We start from the raw sequence: 22763 nt of genomic DNA on the forward strand, positions 1-22763 counted from the left end.
TCAGTCACACATTTCTTCTTCCTCACTCACTTCCTCCTCTGTTTGCAGGCGCCCATTAAGCCGTCCTGTCTACGTCACTACAGGTGAGTGTCAATCAATCATCGAGAGGCGGCAGTTCAGAGTAAAGCAGGTGAAAGCTTGTAGACACGGAGAAAAGTTTTCACAGAGAAGCAGCTTAACATCTGCTGCTTCTGTGACGCTGGACTACTTCAAAACTCCGTCAGTTTTCAGATAAGCGCATTTAAAATCCAGGTCGAGTTAAGTTTGGAGAGTCCACATTATTACAATCCTTTTACAGATGCTGGGAGATAAATTATCCTCGTTTACATAATCTTCCACCCAATTTAAATTCGCTGTTTCTGTCTTTCTAATTGTTGACATCCCGTCTACCTGATTGGGCACAAATAGCTCTTTGACGCCCTCTGGTGATCAATGACAGATACTACAGTCTCTCCTCCTGCAGTGGCGAAGTCCACATAAAATCTTTTATAGGCTGTAGCACATTTTTGTGTGTATTTTCTCAGTTATTTTTAATTGCGTTCTGCCATTGTTATTGTTTTACTTTATTATTATTATAACGTTGTTGCTGTGTGTGATATTTTGGTTGCATTTAATGTATTTCAAATCACATTCTGATATGTAATTAACTTGTGCCTTTTGTTCAAGCTGTATGATTGTACATTGTATTACATCAGCCTTTTATGTCCCTGATATTATTATGATACTGTATTAAAACCCAGTTTGCACAATTTACACGTCAGTTTTCTCAAAGCATAAACAATCCTTCTCTCGCTCAGTCCAATGCAACAATTTCTGTTGGAGGCAACACGAACACACCCTGAACATTGTTTGGTGATTAAAGATTTATTGTTTTCATTTTTTAACAGTCTTGAAAATACAATTATACATGAATTAGCCAACATTCTATTCAAGCAAGGCTGAGACATGTAATATAATGCGATATGGAAACAATGAAACCACAAAATTCTGAGAGGGTCACTATATACAGAAATATATATATAGAAAATCAAATGGCAATGACGTTTGCATCATTTTCAATTTCAACATCATATGGCATCCGATGACAGTGAATTAGAATATTTCCAAATCATTCCCCAACTAGGACCACGTCTTCAATGATGACATGATGTGTAAGCTTGGTACCCTATAATTGTAAAAATGTACATGCAACATAAATGTAGTAAACATTGAGAATATCTTCCATGATGTGGGAATACTTATATGTCAGGTTCAGCAAGAGACATCTGGCATGATTGAGACTCACTTACTTTTAAATATCAGTGGACAAAATCCTGCTCTGCTATCAATTAAAATCAGTTCTGCCCAAAACATTCAACACATATTTCTCACATTTCCATATTTAGCCCCAAACTCATGAATGTGAATCCCATCACTGTTTCAAAACCTGGGACTGGAAGAAACTGTTTAGACTGGAGAACTGGTGAATAAAATTAGCTCTATAATAATCAGCCTGCCATTTGTGTCATGCAAAAATGATCTGAAGAGTATCCAAAATATCTACAGTGAATTATACAGTACATTGTGCAAGTGTTGCTCATCTTATTTATAATCAGATATTTGCGGCAAACTCAACTGGACCCTTCATACTAGCAGCTGCAGATTACTAATACACAGCTGGCATTATCTAAAGAACAGCACATTTTAGGTGTTACAGCTGTTTCTGGCCGACAGGGAACACTCTATGCATTTTGAAAGCAGATCGGCTCATCAGAGATTTATCCTCCAGGTTAGCGGGACAAACGCTGGAACAGGACACAGGATAAACTCATGACTTTTCTCTACTTCTGCAATATTCAGTGTGCAGCTGAGATGTCTGGTATAAGATGCTGCTCTTCACATGTGCACGTCTTGTTTGAAAAAGGCCGAAACCAAGCAGTATTGTCTTTTTTTTTTGTTTGTTTTTCTCTTAAAATCCACGGCCCTGGGGTCAAATGTGCTTCATACTAAATCACAACACGCTCAATACGCTTTACGCATGCACACGTTTCACATTCATGATCACAACAGCTTAACATTTAGGTCACATAGAAAAAATAGATTGGAACATTGCAGCTTTTGTCCAGTGATAATTAATAAAATTCAATTTGCACAGCTAGATAATCTTTATATTATTTAAAATAGGATATATATTGATATTCCAAATCCACAGAGAAATGACAACAAGCTCATCTAAAGAAACAGATTAGCAGTGTTAGGATTACAACTCTGGCAATAAAATGAAGTCATTTTCGAAAGAGCTTCTATGAGCTTGATACAAAAATCTCATGACTATGTATATAACAAGATAAAGATGTGATATTGTCTACAAACATAATGCATTAGCTGCTTCAAGGTTTAATAAGCCTTTGCTGAGTATGTCCATGCCATCTTTGGATGACACAACTGTTATGGAGCTACGTTTCCATTCATTACATAATGGTGAGTGTGGCTATATGACAGGCTTTTTCCCCATTTCCTCCATCTAACAACAACCTCTCTGTTTGAGTGAATCTATGTGAAATAGCTTCTGATGATTTGTGGGAAAGCAAATGGATATATACTATAGATCATTTAATGTCGAAAAGGACACGTGAATTTATAGCATATGTCTTAAGCAAGGAGAATCGGTGCATGTCACAGCTATTGTTAGCACTAAAAGACCACGAGTTTCTGTCCATGAGACAATGAGAGGTGTTTCACCGCTGTGTTTCACCCAAGCTGAGCCTCAAAGCCAGTGTGGACAGCAGCAACCACAGCATGGTCCTGAATTTCTGGAGGCCGAGGAGTGAGACAGGGTTTAGAGGAGAGAAACTGTTCCCCACTGTCTAGTGTACAGCGGAGGGTGGAGGATCAGGGAAGGGGAGGTGTTTAGTGAAGGCCTTGGGGTGGGTGTATGAGGGTGGGGAGTGCTGCGGGGCAAAGGATGGGGAGAGGGCCCAGTTCACTGTTTGGCTATATCCCCTTTCTTCAAAATGATCTGTCGCTGCCAGGGGGCCAGCTTGGTCTCATCGTAGCCCAGGGTCCGTAGTCGCTCCAGCTCCGTCTTCTCCTCTATCTCCTTGGCCTGTTTGGCCTGCTGTTCCGCTTTTCTAGATGCATCCATGAAGAAAGATGGACAAAGGATGAGAAACAAAGTAGAAGTTAGAATTGTAAAGGAAGCTTTTATAAGCTTTTCTTCGAGAGGAATTAGGAACAGTGATCAATATCACACTAAACCAGTTTATATATTACAAAATAATGTAGACAAACACAAGTGATTCCCTCTATTTTTACACTAAATGACCAAAAGTGTGTGCAGTGGCTTTGTCGTGTTGAAACAGGAGAGGGCCCTTGCCACAAACTTCAAAGCACACATTTGTCTAAAATATCATTGTGTGGTGCAGCATTAAGATTTCTGTTCACTGGGACCTCAGGACATTGCCCTAACCGTGACAAAGTACACAGTGGTTTGTGTACTCTGGTGTGGTGGACTGGGGTATCCACATACTTTTGGTAGTACAGTGTATTTCTGCATGTGTCTTCCTCAATAGACCTTTTCCATGACAGATTTTGACATGTCATAGTGGGTGAAGCACAGGTGAGTCAAATGCCATTAACAATGTATGCCAGTGAGCCAGTATGCACAATACCATTACCCTGGACTAGCTCACCTAAATGGAGTTTTTAATGTTTCAATTACACCTGTGCTTCTCCTGATATGCTGTAGTGGAAGAAGTATTCAGATCATTTAAAAAGTATGAATAAAAAAAGTAATAAAAACTAGAAACTACAAAAAAGCAGTGTGAAAATACTCCAGCACACGTAAAAGTCCTCCATTCAAAATCCTACTTCAGTAAACGTATTGAAGTATTATCAGCAAAATGTACTTAAAATAATGTAAAAATACCTATTTTGCTTCTGTGACTGATATATTGTCAACTATAGATTTTTAATACTGATAAACTGTAGTGGAGTAGAAGTATAAAGAAGCTTAAAACAGACATTTGTGACGTGTGTTCTCGGTTCATGGGATTGGCTGCTCAGCTCATGTGGGAATCATTTAAAAAACACGCATTAATGTCAAATCTGTAGCAGTGGTTCAGCATGTTGTGCTATACTGCCCAGATGTTTTAGAAACACAGCGATGTTAGCTCAACATTTTGTTTCCTTTTGTATCAGTGGATATTTGACAACACTCACAGGCTGTGTGCGCCATTACATTCTCTACAAAAAGACCTGTCCCAGCCCACAGGACGAGTGTCTCAGGGCCTAAATCGACAGGTGAGTGTGTGGTGGTCCGGTGGAGTTTAAGCTAACGGTGTTAGCAGGAGGCCAGGGATGGCTAATGCCTGTTAGCTTATATCTGACAGTAAATAGATCTGAGTCTGTGATATATATAACTATTTTCTTTATTCTTCAGTGTATGTTTTAGTCTAAGAAAACACATCCACATCATTCCTCAGTATGGTCAGTGAGAAAAGAATGGCTAACAGAAGGGGGCGCCACCTAGTGACGTTAGCCGTTACGACAACAAAAACACAAACCACTGTCTATAGGTAAGGAAACAATTTGTAAACATATGGCCAAGAGTAGGTGTTTTCTTATCATTTAACACATTTCACAAGAGGATCAATGCTATGTAAACATTACAATATGCAATAAAGGTTTTTTCTTACCTTTTTTGTTCCCTGTCACATCAGGAGAACATAAGCACAAGAAGAAAAGGTGTAAATATCTTAAACAGCAACAGCAGTTATTCCATAAGTTAAACAATGAGGACATTATTACGAGGCTTTCTATTGATAGAATAAAATGAAAATATCACATAATCAGCATTAAGTTCAAAACTGAGTGCTTGTGGAGTTGAAGAACACCCAGTCCAATAACATACACTTTCTGTTGTGTCCATGGGTCCATTCTGTCTGGAATGAATAGGACATTATGGTGGTGTAGTGGTGCAGGCAATGTTTTCTTGGCACGTAGTCCAACTTAGTATTATGCTTATATAAACACTGGCCACAAAGAGATGCACTTGTTAATCAAAACAATGGAAAATGCATGCTGCCATCAAAACACTATCCCAACATACAACATATGCATCTCAAGGTTGTTCTCGGCATATTAGGTTTACTTCAGCACTATGAACAGCCCCCCAATATCAACCTGTGAATCAAGCAGCATTAATCTGACACCAATAGAGTCAGCAAGAACTGTGTGACGCTGTTGCATCAGCGCACACTAAAATCTGTAGATAATTTCCAGCCTGTTGTTAAATAATAGCCCTGAAAAATTCAGGCTCAACTGCAGGGGAGAGAGAGTCCTGAATGGTACAATACCTCAGCTCAGTCTACAGTACATACATGAAAAAAACATATTATAGTGCAATGTAGGTTGAGCAAGAATTTCGCATCCTCATTTCCAAGGATTTCTTACTGAACAAACTAATACGTGCAAAAATAATGAGCATGAGCTTCCTAGAATATAATAAATATGCTGCAGCATAAGAGGAAAAACAGATGTAGAGGAAGACAGATTTGTTGCTCACCTCTCTTCGTCCATTTTCTTCTTCATCATGTCTCTCCTCCAGGCTGGCATGGATGCCAGGCGTGCAGCCTCCTCGTCAGCCTGTGGAGGGACATAGGGGTCAGGGGAGAGACAGGGATAGCAGCCCATACTGGTCAGTGAAGGAACTTTAACAGCAGCTCTCCTATCCTGTTTTGCATGACCTCATCCCAGCGGTGAGAGATCGCGCTCAGATAAATTTTTTTAAAGTGGCATTGAAGTTGCTGTTCAACAAACTATGTTGAATACTTGAGCAGCATCAGCTTAAAATACACTGCCTCTGTAACGCTCCTCGACCTGTGAAGCAGTCCATGGACTGTACTTATCGTTACAGGACACCATGATGAGCATATATGTAGCTAGATAAATTATCAGTAACATCACAGATTCAATCAACATTCAAGCCCTTCATGCTGTCAGTCAGGGTGGGTATATTGCATCAGACACACTTCATATGTGTAAAACAAAGCCATTATTCACTCATTTCAGTTTTTACATACTTACATCAATTTGTGTTGCAGGTTTTTTCTTACTCATCGAACTTATCCAGATAACTCAATAAACCTGCATAATGGGGTTTATTAGAGTTTCTAGGTGGTTGTGTCAAAGGCTTTGAAAACCACAATCAAATCAATCACAGTTAGTCAAAGGTGGTATTGAAGTGTCTCACGCTTGCGTTCTGACATAAAGCCTCTCGATGCTGGAGAGGGCAGGAAAACATCTGTAATGAAATGTTAGACTGATAAACATAGTCTCTATTGTGAATTTTTGAGCACTTGCCTTAACGGAGCACTTAATAGACGGAACACTGCATATAAGCTGAGTAAACTAATGTATGTACTTAGAACAGCAAGCAGATGTCACAATACTTTTCTCTTGTTTCTTTAAAATAAAATAATAAATAATAAAATAAAACCTTTTCAATGGACAGAACACAGTTCTACAGGACACTTTCTCAGACAGCGCACACAAACAGAAACTGGATCCTTTTCTCTCTTTCAGGCTGTAATCGGAGGTGGAGTGGTGGGAAAGAGAAAGAGGGCAGCCATCTTGGATTTCTCATCTTCACCTGACAAGATACATTACCCTTTTGCATTCCTCTTACTAAAGCTTTTCACTTGCCATGGCAAACGTGAATCCAGGTAAGATGATCTACACGGTGAATTTTAAATGATTCCCTTGGGAATTCCTGAGAAGAAAAATTAGGCAATAGATTTGTTATGGAAAGAGAGCTGGAGTGCACATCTGGTATTTAATTCACATGGCCAAATGTGAATTGTATTACACTAGAATATGTCTATGTACTGCTCATCCACGAGTGACAGATTTGCTAGTTAGTTACCTAATGGGTCATGTAGGCCAGAGACATGAAATCTATGACCCTAAACTTCTGTGACAGATTGTTTTAAACATACTTTTATCACCTTTGGGGAAATGCAGTGTTTAGTTAGTGCATCCATACAAATCAGCTTGCATGAGTGGAAGCAGTTTATCTGTGACTGTGGCTACGGTCAGCAATGTTACTGTTATGCACTGTCCATTTTAACTCACATTAAATCAGACTTATTAACATTAATACCATTAGTAAAATACTCCATCCACACAGCTTGAGAGGTAACCAAAAGACTAGAAGGAGCCCAGATGAACTGTCTAACTCAGCTGTCCTTTTATTACTGAGAGGAACAGCAACAGTTAAGCTCATCACTTGTAACTGCTAAAGGGTTGCTTGGCTATTTCAGTTAAAAACAATGAAAAAGGAGCAAAATAGCAATGCTGTTAGACTGAAAAGTCTGGTAACCAGCCTTTCCCTGATGGGACTCAAAAAGGTATTAATTTTTGACTCAGGTTCATGTCGTCCGTTGTGCCAACAGATTACATTCATGTGAGCCAGTGAGTGTAGCCAGTGCATTGCGTTGCAGCCTGGCAATCATCCATTACAATCAATAATACTGTAGATGCAATACGTATTTTTAATGGGTAAGTTTGCCTGTACACCGTTCTGGATTATGACTGTTGTTCCTTTGAGTAAGAAGTTCTGAATTCATATTTAGAAACCAAGATCATCTGGCCTATATAAGCAAAAGGCAAGTTGATCATGGTATCTACTAACAATATGGCAGATGCTTTATTATTATGATATGAGAGAAATCATGGTCTGGTAGTTACAATTTGTGTAGTGTTACTGCCACTAAATTGGCAATTATAACTAGGATTTTGTGCTAGTGGGTCACTGTAGGTCAAATTTGACATTTATTTGCTAATGCTGTTGAATGTCTGGCCTTAATGATATCTTCACCTTGCACATGTACATTGTGCAAGAAATGCTATAAATACAAATATTTGCCCTTGTGCAGTGTGCAAGCTTGGCAGATTAAAAGCAGTGTTAAATGATGGTATTAAAATAATACTGTACACTCATTAATGTGCTTTTTCCATTCACCAAATCTGAAACAAAGACTGTACATAATTGCAAATCTATATATATGCCTTTAAGTTTACCAGCTGACTGCCTTCCCTTTTGGGCTGTGAGTTGATCAAGATTCACTGTAACCTCATTATGGCTTCTGTAAGCCATGGATAGCATGACAGCGGGTGGCGCTAAGAGGGTTATTTGAAGGTAATCTTGATGCTGCAGAAGAGACACTATGAGAATACTTTGGCCTTCAGTGCTACAAGTGTCACAGCCAAGGATTACACACTCAAGGGCTTGGTGTTCCACACTAGCTCTTTGATTGGTACAAATATCAGTGTGAATATTCAAAATATATTAATTTGGCTTGTTATTTATTTAGATAATTGAAATACTCTATTGGCGAGGTGTTTCAGTTGAGGAAACCCAACAGTTAACATAAAATGACATTGGGAAGAACTACTGAAATAATATAATCACAAAAGTCAACAAACTTTATTTCTAACACCAATGTAGAAACCAAATAAGAAAGGAATGTAAATTCAAATTATGGAAAGTTTAAGCAAATCTCTCAATCCCTCAAAAACACTCAAATTATAAATAGAGTAACAAAAAGACAGAACAAACTTCATGGAACAATTACAAACCCTTAATTGGATGTTCCATATAGATGAAGCTTTGTCAAGTGAATGCTTCATTTGCTGATAAGAATTTCAAGTTCAGAGCTTGCATTTATTATGCCTGTTAATCTCTGTAATCTGTACTAAAAGGCACACGTATAAACAAAAAAGACTTAAAGAAAAAGGCCATTTGCAAACCGCTTGCTAACCCACTGAAGACCTAGTTTGTGAAGCCCATCCCTTGCCTTTCTGAGATACTGAATTGCTGAGGCTATGTGAACATGCAGTGTGAAGAAATCAATATAAAGAAAGTGAGCAGAGTTTTACCAATTCCACCCCTCATTACAAAGATGACCGAAACAAACACACTTCATGACTTTTATGGCAAATCTTTTCCTTTAAAAACCTGTTTCTTGTGAAGTAGTGCACCATGGCAATCAATCATATCAGATTCAAAAAGCTCTTCATTCAACACAATTCAAAATTAAATGGTTGTAACAAATGTTTGTGTCTTTTGACATCACAGGCTTTCTTTTCATCCACTTCAGCATATGCAAAGTCAGTCCAGCTAAGTGGATGCTCTTTGCTTTGCTGCACTTAAATCCCTTATGTGACATGGCCTAAAAGCTAACACACCAGATTAGCTTCCTTTCCCAGCATACTCCACTTTGCAGGTTAGTTTCCCTGAGCCTGCTCTTTATGCATTTCCTCTTTGCTTGTACAGCTGAACTGGGCTCCCAGTGGACCCTGAGTCCACACAGTTATTAGATATCAAAAAGCTCAGCTTCCTTTTGTTTCCAAAAAGCAAAACTTCGGTCAATGTATCTGATGATCTCCTCGTTGCTGAACTCTTTTAACTCGTAGATCACTTTAATGGAGTTTTCATTATGTTCATCTCTGGGTGGAGGTTTATCAACATGAGGTTCCTCTATGATTTTAACAGCAACAGGTGGAACATCTTTCACTGGTTCTGGTTCAGAGTTTTCTATTATGATCTGAAGTGTATCAGCTTTTGCTGTTGCATCAGTGTGTTGTACAGTTTCAGCTGTCAGGCTTTGTATGTGGTCCTTCTCTGAACTGTTCCCATTAGAAACAGCTGCCTCATTGGATGGCATCTGCTCACTGGTTTTTACATCCCCCTGAGCATTGCTCCCTAATAGGTCCCTCTGGGTCCTCTGCTCCACACACTGGCCGTTGTCATATACACTATCCTTGGATGCTGCAGGTGGTGATGATGGAGAAACATCTAATTGTGAGGCTGGCGGGAAAGTAGACTGTGGAATTGGAGGTGGGGGTGCAGGATGGGTAGGTGGTGGTGGAGGTGGAGGATGAGAAGGTGGGGGAGGGGGTGACTCCTGTGATGGCATAATGTTCATATCAGGAGACATGGAATGTAGAGAAGCAGTCATCACACCTCCCCCGTCATTAGAGTCTCCAAAATACTTGAGTTTTATGTCTTCAAAACCATCTGCCCAGTCTCGCTTCCCTTTCTCAATGTCCTCCATGACCTCCTTGTGAAACTGCCTTATGACCTCCCATTTATGGCTACCAAGACGGTCAAACATCTCATAGCACAAGAGGTGGCGGAATTTGCGCTCACTGCGTGACATGTTCATTTCCAGCAACTGGAAGTATCCAAGCATGAAGAGGTCAAGGGTTAGGCTTTCATAGCTCACAGGTGACCCATTGATGTGTGGCAAGAAGTGCTCTGGCCAATAGATCATCTGGGCACGACTCAGCCTGCGGATCTGGCGTGTGGGCACTTGACTCATGATTGTCCTCCAGTGACCAATTAGATTCCCTACTACCTGCTTTGACTTCATGAAAAGGAGCAGTTTGTCATCTTCACTCTGCATTTCCCCACCAATCTGTGCACTAAATTGGTTGTAATCCTCCCAGCCTATGTCTAAATGATTTCCTCTCCTGCCAGTATATTTAGTCCGATAAGATTCAGAGATGGTGTACTTCCGCCAGTGTTCAAGGAACAGGAACACAATTCTCTCTTTCCTCATTTCAATGCATTCCTGAACGTAGCTTAGATCTGTCTGTACCTCCAAACTTCTTGTTAGGTGATCATTATTTAAAATGGGGTCTGCAGAAAGAACCTGGTTGAACTGTTCAATGTTAGTTGGTGCCATTACCTCAGAGGGCACATACATCTGAGGAGCATGAGATGCGATAATAACTGGCTCTTCAACAAGTGGTAAGACTGATTCCTCCACTGAAGGTAAATCTCCGTTGGTATGGGACTGAAACACCTCAGCAGAGGAACAAGGGACATGATCCTCACAAATTGTCTCTGGATGATGACTAGACTCACTTACCACAGGGAGTGACCTCTTGCGTTTGTACACTCGATTTGCTTTGTTCTCTGCTGAGTGCGACTGATTCTGAATTTCATAATTGGCCTTGAGGTTCTTCACTGAAACTCCACACTGCTTTATTTCCTTCTCCACATCCTCTCTTGTTGAGAAGGACTGAGACCGTCCGATGAATCCAGTGCCAAATGATCCTGCTGGTTCGGACTGACCGGTGCTGACATGCCTTGCCTCTTCTTCAGAATATCCAGGAAATATAAGATCCAAGATGTCTATCTCTTTCCCCCCAAGGGTGGCAAGAAGAATGGCCATACTCTTGAGCAGGGTAGAAATCTTGCTGCACCAGGCTGGGAGATCTTCAGCTTGGCCATGTACCTGTTTTGGATTGACTGAGAAGTGCCCTTGATTGAGCGCAGCAGAAACTGGCAGGAGCTGGTGAAGCTGCCGCTCCAGTTCTTCCAGCTCCTTCTCGACTTCTGAGACCTTATGCATGACCTGCAGGTTCTCAATTTGTTTCTCAATGCGGTTTAGGTCTTCCTCTGTCATCAATTCCCCAAATGGACCCAAAATGGCATTGTGGATGTGGGAGTAGTGCCATTCTTGAGGTTGGTAGTGCCCGCTTGCCGCAAACTAAATCAGAGGTCAAAGTAGACCAAGAGACAAGAAGAAAGGGAAGGGGGTTGGGATTCCTTCTGCTCGGAGTTCCTGGAGCGAACACACTCTTCAGTGCAAATCCATCTTGACACACAGGATTTACATGGATTTAGTGGTGCAATGGCACTGCCTCATTACAAACACATAACTGTCTAATTTTGAGCCAAAGAGAACAGAGAAAGCTTTGTCCTTTTTGAATTAATTGACAACTATATATTAATCATACCAATACTGATATGTATAAAATATTGATTAATGTTATAGGTTCGCAACATGTCTACATTTGTACAGTTTTAGCCATTTTTACATCTGTATTTACTCAATCCCTCTTTGCAGTTTCTCTATCCCATTTTAATTAGTCAGTTTTTTTTTATTTTGGTTACTTTAAAGATTAACTACACAAATGCTGAGAATTCTGCTTTTACTGATATCCAGCTTTTGCAACGTTCATTTGTCTGCAACCCAAATATGATGTAACACTGCACTGTAGTGACTATAGTGCCATGCTATATCACTGTTGGATACTAACACCAGTGCAATAGACGGATACACTTCAGTCCTCACCCAACAGTGAAAGGGAATCACACTGGGTGTGGTTAGAGGTGCAACAGAGTTGAAATTGTCAACCCAAAGAGATCAGCGCAACAAAGGTTTTGTTGATTAAGGAAACTGGTGTGGAATTAGTAAATGGCATTGATGTTTTTTTATCCTTATTGCACACACATTTTATTGGTATTATTTTGCAACTTCAAGAGTAAAGTGATATACAAATGTATTTTTTTCTACGAGTTGACCTGTAGTGTGAATGGGCCCGGCATCACACCACTGAATCAGCATGTAAAAACTTTGAGCTGCAAAACTCCATCATCAAACACCAGCCCACACTGTGAATCCATTAGTCAAGTGTGTTAATGTTGTGATGGGCATTGTAGCCAAGTATTCAATTCACCGCACCCCAAAGAGTCTCTTTCTATTAATCTAGACAATGAAAACAAAACATGCATACAGATGAATTAAGAAACAAGGAAATTATTAAAAATCAATGTGTTATTTACAGGGGGAAATACATCACTAAAATACTCTATGGTACGCTGAGTTTTCTACTTTTAAGTCCAACAGCCCTTAAGACATTCTAATGATGCTAGTGCATCTCTACAAATAAGCAAAGTACTACATGTCAGTATCACTAAAAGATATTTGAGAGAAATTTACACCTGCTGAATCACTTAATAGTATACGATTGCAATCCTCAATGGCAATAAATTATTAATCAGTCAAATTCAATCAATCAAATCACATAATGCAAAGTCCTTGTATTACACAGGACTAACAAGTGTTCAGATTGCTACAGTATGAATTACTAATTAACACATTGTCTAAATAAACATAATATGACCTCACCCTGCAGTGACTATCCATCAAGAGAGAAACCAGGGGGTAAATGTCATTGATTCGAAAGACAAAAGGAATTTATTAGTATTTATATTTGAATAGTATTTGTAAGTAGTGTATAAGGCAGGTGATGGCAATTAAACTGCAAAAAGTGATCAAGTCCATAACTGCAGCTTGTTTGACAGTGTCAAACCACTCTCTTTTAGCTTTTATGTCAAGAAAACAGATGTGAAATGAACTTGTAGCCTTGGCTTCCATTGGATGTTTCACCCTCAACTAACTGTTTGACACATCTCAAAGGCATCAACATTTATGCTGTACATGTATACAATCAGTACATTTCTAAATCCTCATTGTTCAAAATCTCAAAGATCCACACTCAAATCCAAGCACCAGCTATCCCTTTTGTGTTGTTAATTATATGAAACTGAAGCCGCATATAATTTTGCATAGCATAGCATTTTGAATTTACAGAACCACAAATGGGATAGCTAAGAAACGACAAAACTTCTGGACCTTTCTCCAGCCTTGCAACATCTTGCCTACCTTGCGCTTGTGCTCCTCCTCTTCTTGCATCTTAACCTGAAGCTTTCGCACCATCACCTGCCTCTTCCATTCAGGGATTGCTTTCCCCTGTTCGTCATGAGTGGGCACTAGCGCCTCCACATCGGCGAGGCTCATCTTACGCCCCGACTCTACTCCTGCTGTGCTGCCACCACTGTTACCATTGATCACAGAGTTGGAGGACAGCTGGTCCTGGCTTGCAGAGGTTGACATGGTCATGGCAGGTCTGGAGCCAGTTGGACTGGGGCTTGGACTAGGGGTGGTGGGTGGGGAGGACACAGAGCTATTGGATGGTGGAGGGGATAATGGCTTGGGTGGTGGACTAGATGTGCGGGTCTCTGGTGGAGATGCGGTGTTTCCCTGGGACAGGAGAAAATTGGGTTTGACAAGACTGATAGTTGGTAGATTTTTTTTAACCAGTAACACTATTCCTGTGGAAAGTGTGTGGAGTGTGTCACATGATGTCAAGACTTCTTCCAGATTCTAACACATTCATGTAGGTAGCCTTAACGGTAGCTTTATAGTTGTTCAAGTTTAATGTATATGGTGTATAATCATGTTGACCACTTGCAATGTGTTTTAAGCAATTGAGATCATGGGTTGCCAGTTTCTTCTTAGCCTTAAGGGACCAATGGAAACAAGGTAGAGCGATACACCATTTATAAGGAGCAGAGAAAGGACAAATCAAAGGATTTCAGACTGTTTTTCTTCACAAAACTATATTAGAAGCAGAAACTGGAATAATAATGCTTTTGTTTCTAAATAGAGCCAAGTACAGTAGAGCTTCCATGATGGATGTGATATATCCATTGAAATCAGAGAGCTCTGGTATTCCCTTGCTAACATTGTGCACAGTTTTCAAACTTATTGAAACTTGGCAATTGACAAATTCTAGGATAGGAACCCTGATTTATCAGGAAATTACTGTCTTTTGTGAACAAAATTAAATTCTGACTGATAAAGTTGCACTGATGTAATCATGAAGCAAACATTACTGAGGTGTTCAGTGACTAACAGTGAGGAGGAAAATCACAGGCATGTCGCTGGATATGTCATCACTTCTTTTAAATTTCTGTCTCTTTTCCGGACCAATTTAAGACAGAGTGACATCAAATCCACAATTAATGGCAAAAGCTGCAGCTGAATTTCTAAAATAAGCAATTGTGTATTAGTCTGTGACTGTTATGTAAATGTATCATCAGTAGTGGAGAAAGGGTATGGACCTACATTGTTGCCTGTGGGTCCGCTGCTGGAAAAGACAGTGGTGTAGCCTTTACTGTGAGGTGTGGGCTTGAGGCTCTTCCCTGCTTTGATCTCTGCCAGCAGCTCGGAGTTGTCACCAGTGGGGGACATCATGTTGAAAGATTTTGTGCCTGCGGACAAAAGGACGGAGCAGAAAAGTGAAACCAGGTAGAAAGAAAGACAGAATAGAGGGAGAGAGAAACAGAGAGAGTGAGAGAGATACACTGAAAAAGAGGGAGGGTTGGGTGGCATTTCAGTGTTAAATATTTCATCCCATCAGGCAGGTAACAATACTGACCTGGAGAATGTGGGACAGTGATGGGAGGTCATTATGGTACACTGAGCCGCTGTCTCTCATTGATAGCTTGATAAGTTTCTTTTTAGATTTATTTAGTTTAACTGGCATTTACCTTTAGAACTCCTGGGGTTCGGGATTTGCTAAAGACATGCCTCTGAAACCGTATGACACAATCCGGATGAATCAGATGGCTTCCCAGATACCAAACTCCATTGAATACATTTCAAAGACAATGCAAGTAAACCAATGAGATTTCAGCACATTAGGCAGCAATTAGATGGGGAGGAGCAATTCAAAATTATTTCACTACAGTGAACCCAAAGAGAAGAGGCACACAACCTCTTTCAGAGTGTCACCTGACGTACACACAGCTAAGCTACTGCTGATCTTTAAACTTTTAAAATATATACATTTAGCTAATCTGCTTATAGTGAACAAAGCAACAAATTCAGCCAGACTTCAACTATGACCTACAATGGTAATGCCATTACAAAGGGACTTCTGTATTCACTTTTTAAGGACAGACAAATGACAGAAATTTGAAAATCTCATTCAGGAAACATCAAAGTTGTGCTTACATGTGAGGCCACATATTTGCACATCAAACGTAGCTGATTTTTATGATAATGTTTTTCAAAATACCAACATTTCAAAATGTTAACATTAACACATGAATAACCACATGCAAATATATTCAAACACCAAATTCAAATATCAGTGGAAAAGTACCAAAACATGAAACAATAGCAATGTAGCTGTGCAACAAACATTTAAGATGTGGCTGGAAAAGCCTCTTATCAAACATGATAATATAATACACAACTAACTACTATAGCAGCTACACATATTCATTTCACAACATTAAACTTCACGTATTTTGGCCAAAGTAACAGCCAACAGCTGCCTCACCTGTTTTAGCGAACGTAAAGCTCCAATGAATTTAATACCCTCAGTTCTTCATTGATCACTCATTTTCTACTTAAGGAATGAAAAAAAAAAAAAAAAGTCCTCCCGTAAAAATGTTCCCGTTGAGCTGATCACAATGGTCTAGCTGGACACAAAGCCTCACAAGCCTGCCACCCCTCCTCACTCTCCCTTGCTCTCCCTCTCTCTGTCTCTCTCTCTCGGGGAGGAGAGAGCAGCTTCCTATTAAAGACCCATCATCACAGTTGGGGGAAATCTAAAGGAATCACCGGTAACTCGAAGTGACAGCAAGCCATTGGCAAGCCGGCCAGGAATTAACACACGCATGTGCACGCATGCAAACACACACACACACACACACACACACACACACACACACACACACACACACACACACACACACACACACACACACACACACACACACACACACAGAGTCACCCTTCAATCTGCAGCTTGTTCGTCATACAAACAATCCTCCCTGCAGCAAACCTGACATACAATCATACACAGATTCATGACATGCATACAATCTCACCTCACATTGACTGGATTACAAAGGAAGAGACTGGTGAATGACACCCGCGAACCTCATACAACATGCAGTTGTACACACTCGCGCTGTAGCCTGTGAACAGTTTAGGGATAAAAGGAAGAAGGAAACAGCCCCTGAACCCTGACATACTTTTATGACAACATGTGACAGCTCTTTAAATGTAGTCAGCAGACTACATTGTTCAATAAATCTTCATTGCCAGGTCCAATGAGTGCTTACGACAGCATGTTGTGATGTTACTTAAATGTAACTGGATCAGTCACAAATACAGTATGATTTCTATTTCTTGCAATGTATTGGCTCCAGCTTACTGTCACCCATTTTCTTATGACAAATCCTCATTGCACAGCTCCAGAACACTTGATTATCCACAACCAGATGTTTTTAAAGGCTAAATAAAATAGCCTGTATAGTCATATCTGTTTCAGTACACCTTTGATGTATTAGTGTGTTAGTTTGAGAGAAAGCTTGTGTGTTTGCATTAGTTAAATTGTATTTAGGCTGGGGGTGTGGACTCAGCAGGTCTGCCAGAGAGAGTGTAAAGGAGGGTGGAGCTGTGACAGGTAGAGAACATTTGACTAATAGCCTCTATTGATGGACATCACAGCACAAAAGGCTTTCTGCTCTGGGTTACACATGTAAGACCTCTTTAAACAAAGAGGTGCTCTTTGTACTGTATGTCCTGTAATATAAAGTAGGATCCTCTCCATCCTGTTAATCAGTGGAAAACAATAAGGAACTTCTAACCACATACAATGTTGCAGCAGCATTTTCAATCAGCCACCTGGTTTGCTGCTGTAAACTCCTCTTGAGCTCTCAGCTGTTGTGGTGGCTTTTAATATCATGGCCACCAAACTGCCTGTTTATTACCTTATTAACGACGTGGAATCAATCATATCATTAGTGAGCACACACAATGCTCCTTAGCATTTCAGATGTGTCCAGTGCAACATAAAAAGCATTATCTTCCTTCACCGTTGATCAATAGAAAACAATAGAGAACGTCAGGTCAGGTCAGCCACCTGGTTTGTTGCTGTCATCACATTGAGCATCTGAGCTGTAAACTCATCTTGAGCTCTCAGATGTGTGGGCAGCTCTTAATTTTTATAACCGCCTAACTGTCTGTTTATTGCCTGATTAACACCGAGGCACAAATCATGCCATTAGCGAGCACACACTGGTCTTTAGCTTTAAGTATTTCATTGCTGTCATATAATTAGGCAGCAGGTTTAACATAAATAGGTAAGACAATCAGATGTTTGGTGAACAAAGCGTAAAAGATAAAAAAAACATAGATTGTAAAAAGGTGCCTAAATGAAGCAATTCATAGTTTACAGCTTCACCTATGACACAAAGCTGAAGCCATATACTGTAATTGATCCTTCGCTTAAGCCTTTGTTTGAGATCAGTGAGAAAAGTGATTCAGTTCAGCCACTGCTTTTCAGCAATGGCATGGGTTGTTGATATCTCTCCGACTTTGTTACTGACAATTTTGATGGTGTTTTAATTTGCAGTGAACTTCCTAGAGTTAACTTGCTGACTATATACAACAAGCAACTAATACATCACTTCCTTTCAAACAGATGTGATGCTAGGCACAGAGTGGCAAAATATTTATGACTACTTTGGACTCTAGATCATGATTTCAAAATAATATTCTCTATTATAATAAGCCCACCATGTGACAGAGTGAAGTGATTTAGTTGAAAGACTTGTTTGCAATCTATACTTACTCTTCATTTGTCTTGGTGCCCCTCCCTCTGCCTGAGAGGCAGACATTTCACCGCCTTGACAGGGCAGCAGTGAAGACAGATCATGGCAGGCAAAAAGAGGGAAAAAACCAAAGCAAATAAAAACAGGTGGAGATGGAGCAGGTGAAAGAAGGAACAGGTAAACAGAAATGTAAAATAAAGGGTCAATGGTGAGAAAAGTTATTGGGCAGTATAAGCAGAAAAACTGTGATGGCAGAACAGCTTTAGTATAATATTAGCATAATATTTTCACCAAAAAGAGAGAAAAGTGGCATGTTTCACCTCTTGTCACTCTTCAGGTTGCTGTTGTTTGATCATGTTTGAACACCTGAAGCATGCCTGACTGATCAAAGGTTTCTCCCATCTCCCCCTTTTTTTGAGAAACAATGATTACTTTGGGTAATTTTCCTAATTTTCTTTGTGCTTAACAGGTTAGGCTAGCTCATGCGGATTTCTTTCATATATATAATTTGCTTCCAAATGTGTTTTTATTTGATTCATTACCTAATTTTGTCTTCTGGTTGATTATCAATTATTTAGACCTTTCTGTAAAGTCCTTAGAGACACACCTGTGAGTAATTGTGATAGTTGTATAATCTTAAACATAAACAGGGATCACACACTTTATTGGGCATAATCAAATTTAGAAATGAACAATTTCAACAAAATTTAGGACTTAAATTGTATATTTTGGAAAAAGACATTGCATTGGTCAAACTGTCACATTGTATCTCACAATGAGGACCTTTTTTTTTTCCAATCCTAAAATTTTGGACCATGGACAGTCAATTTTTACCCCTTAAAATCCAAACAACATTACACAACAGTTAAAATAACCCTGTGACCAGAACGCGTACACTGTCAGACAGCAGCATCCATGGCGGCGAGGGGCACTTAAGGAAATGGCTGAACACTAAACCAGTTCTCAGGGTAATGGTAGCCCTACATCATTAATTTATAACCTGTTATTTAGGATGCTAGGGTCAGACTCAACTCATCTTTACCCAGTGAGATTACATTGTATCAATTAATATCATAGGCTCTGCTTTCTAGGAGTAATTGTACAATAATGTGTATCCACATAACTTTCACCAGGAAAAAATGAGCATAATTATATTGTTATTTTCTCTTTTTAAGAACGTTTAAGAGATTTTTAGTGCCAGGGGGAAAAGGAGGAAATGAAGAGGAACAAAAATAATGAAAAGATGGAAAAAGAGAAAAAAAATTAGATACACTCACTTCCTGATGAGGAAGAAGGGCGTCGCTGGTTGGTGGAGGTGCTACTGGCAGAGTGATTCTGGGTGGCTGGCGTCTCTGGGGGCAGTGGGGGAGGAGGGGGGGGTGTTGGCATCGGGTTGCTTGGGGGAAGAGGGGGCGGAGGTGGAGGAGGTGGGGGCGTTTCTGTGGTGCCATTCTCAGAGCTGTGGCCCGGGCTGTCGGTAGACTCTTCCAACAACATGACGCCCTGATCGGAGAAGAGCGAGGGACAGAGCAGAATTAATCTCATTTTATACCCATTAGCTTGTTGTGGTCACCCCTACAGGGTTTCTCCTAACAACCACATTGTTGTATTGGTCGGTTGGCCAATATTTGGTCACTCATAACAGGGATGTGACAGGTGGCCCATGCAATGATATTGCTCACTTGAATGTTGATAATTAAAATCCCCAAACTTTTTTTTTTTGCTTTTGGTGACCAGTGTGGTTTTTGCATTCCTTTTTCCAGGTTTCTGTTCTTAAAACATATAAAATAATGTTCCCAAAATTAAAAAAAACACATTAAACAATAAACAAATCTGCTTCTTCAAAATGAATTGAATTGTGAAAAAACAAACAGAATTTATTTATTTATTTAAAAGTAATCATTTAAACATGACAGAGACAGTGAATTAGTTTCCCCTCCTTGCAGGCATGCCAGTTAAATCTCCTGCTGGGCTGAGCGAGCAGTAAATTCTTGCACAGACACTGTCATCAGTGACAGATGTATGCAGCCCTATTAGATGTGTCCTCCCTCTGCTTCCTGTCGCCTTTAATCAGCTGATAAAGACATAATACCCTATTGCTAATAAGAGAGCTACTATGACCTAATCTCTAGGGGGAAATCTGAGGGAAAACATTGGGAAGAAGCCATCTGTCACTGCAAGTGATACTGCTTTAACCCCCACGGCCTGCGACACCCCCCACAGCACACACGTGTCTGACACGCTCTGAAAGCGTGCCATGACTCTGCTGGAAGCAAATTAATGGACCGTGATGTTTAACTCAACTCCGCCCCTCCTTTATTCTTCAGACGCGTGCTCATCATTGTTGCTCCCTTTACTTTTCAAACCCCCCAGAGAATTGGGGGGAGGGCTGTGTCCAGATGGGCCTTGGCAGCACGTGCCGTTGCTCCCGTTGATTAGCCAGTCCATCTGCTAGGGTACATCTGAGACCAGGAGGGGCCCCACTGAGGTCTTAATTTGCCCGTATCATCCAGAACACCCCCACTCTTGACACCCATGAGATTATAGGAACACCTCTCCAGGGACATTGATGAGAGTCTAACAGACTTGATTCATTCAGCTGCCTGTGGAGGTATGTGGCAAATGCATTTGAACTTGTAGCATCTAAAATATGCTTACATATGCAAACTTCCTTTCATGAGAAAACTAAATCTGTTGTGTTGCACATTAGATCAGTGACAACAAACAAAGGCAGTTCAGAGAAACATCAACTCAAAATCTGAGAAATTATAATGTTATTCTTACAACCTATCCAGACTGAATAACTCAGATACTAAATTCAAGCATCAAGTCTAATAAAATGTTAGGAATTTTCGACAATACAAAGATTACTTTATTTCATGGAGGAAGGAACATTCTTCTATCTCAGAGCAGTATTGTGAGGCTTTGTGCGGCTTTTTGAGTCATTTCATTCAAAACACCCAAAGTAAATAGTGATGGATCAGTAAACCTATCAAAATGTTTAAATTACAATTATATATCATTTCTATCTACAGTACAAATAAAAATAACAAGGTGAATTACATTTTATATGTGTCAGCTCTTATTGCCAAATTTGAAATAAAGTTAATGCAATTCAGTATCGCACCAAAGCATGTAATACACCTGCCCGTCCACTGTGTCTGTGTCATGTTGAGGAAGTTTGACATGGGACTTGACACCACAAGCTGAGCTCTTACACCCTCTAGCCAAGGTTTTCCAAGTGTACCTTGGACATGTTTTAAGACTTGGAGAAATCATGCTTGTCAGTCAGTAGCTCCTAAACTTTGGAATGTCCTGCCAATGAGCTCTTTGGTCTCTGTGGACTCTTTTAAAAAGCAGCTAAAAACCTATATTTTGTCTGGTGTTTTTATCTTTGTTGTTCTTATTTGCTTGTATTTGATTTTGCTTGATTTTATTTCTTTGACAATGCACTTTGTGACCAGTGTCTGTGAAAGGTGCTATAAAAATAAACTTTGCTGGCTTGCTGCTAATAAGGATATAACTAGCTTTCCCTAACATGAGCTAACACATACAACAGATCCTTGGCCATAGAAAAGGATAGGATAGGATGTCTGACCATTGGCAATTTCCTGCTAGGTGCTCTCTTATCAGGGATTGTCCAGAGTTTGTTCCATTGTAGGCTCTTTGACAGTGTACACAATGGGGTGGAGGCTCAAGAGGCAGTGCAAATGAGGCGCACGTTGCATCAGGTGGCAAACAAAAGCTCAAGAGGACATAAGATTACACAACATGCCGAGTGGCATAACGTATAGGTAAACAGGGCAGCCAATGAGCTAACCTTAAGTCAATACAGCATCACCCAGCTAAAGCTCACCCTGAATAGGATCGTTTAAATTTTAGAAATATAGAAAGTTTACACATATATACATATTTGCCAACTTAAAGCATCTGAACATTTCTGCACATTGGGCGTGAGCTCAAGTTACACGACTTTGTGACTCGAGTCAGAATCGAGTCACAAATTTCATGACTTCAGACTCAACAAAATCAAAAAACACTTGCAACTCCATTTGGACTTTTACACCAATGACTAAGACTTGACTTTAGTCTTTTGACTTGAAAGTACTTTATTTAAAAAGTGTGCCATCAATCAGTTCTCTTCCTGGATCAACTAAAATTAACGCTATTCATTCCCAACCAGTTGACAGCTAATTCCCCTGATCCGCTTTGTTTGAACCAATTCAACAGTGTCCAATCAAGTCACAGGAGTGAACCACGAACCTGATGTTACTGAGCTCCAGTTGGGAAAAAAGATACCAAAGATAATTTTGTTTCCATACAAAAACTATGTGAACTACACACCTGAAAATTCCAGACTGAGACGCAACAACGTCCAACTTAGTTCAACATTTAAAGTATCAAAGAAAAGCAAGTCAAGGCTCTGTTGTTACATTGGCATTGCATTTGGTAACAGCACATCATGACATGTTCAGGACTTGAAATTCAAAGTTTAGGATTTGGGACTTGA

General features: G+C 40.0%; 2 protein-coding genes across 3 annotated transcripts in view; both read right to left on the reverse strand.

Annotated features, from left to right (window-relative positions):
• Positions 1 to 1922: 1922 nt before the first annotated feature.
• Positions 1923 to 22763, reverse strand: part of espn (espin) — a 39797-nt gene continuing 18956 nt past the window's right edge. Inside the window, exons 9-15 of one of the 2 annotated variants that reach the window (XM_070969046.1) lie at positions 19531 to 19756; positions 18274 to 18327; positions 14748 to 14893; positions 13503 to 13880; positions 5546 to 5625; positions 4677 to 4697; positions 1923 to 3110 (exon numbers count right to left, since the gene is read on the reverse strand). In XM_070969046.1, the coding sequence (XP_070825147.1) occupies positions 2963 to 3110; positions 4677 to 4697; positions 5546 to 5625; positions 13503 to 13880; positions 14748 to 14893; positions 18274 to 18327; positions 19531 to 19756 (1053 nt within the window). In that variant the 3' untranslated portion in view covers positions 1923 to 2962. The remainder of the gene's footprint in view (positions 3111 to 4676; positions 4698 to 5545; positions 5626 to 13502; positions 13881 to 14747; positions 14894 to 18273; positions 18328 to 19530; positions 19757 to 22763) is intronic. The other variant, XM_070969048.1, reaches the window with a different exon arrangement.
• On the reverse strand, positions 8824 to 11980 carry LOC139335444 (espin-like protein). Its single transcript, XM_070969049.1, has one exon. The coding sequence runs from the start codon at positions 11454 to 11456 to the stop codon at positions 9357 to 9359; it is 2100 nt and encodes a 699-aa protein (XP_070825150.1). The 5' UTR covers positions 11457 to 11980; the 3' UTR covers positions 8824 to 9356.

This window comes from Chaetodon trifascialis, chromosome 8, assembly GCF_039877785.1.
Source record: "Chaetodon trifascialis isolate fChaTrf1 chromosome 8, fChaTrf1.hap1, whole genome shotgun sequence".
Classification (NCBI taxonomy): Eukaryota; Metazoa; Chordata; class Actinopteri; order Chaetodontiformes; family Chaetodontidae; genus Chaetodon; species Chaetodon trifascialis.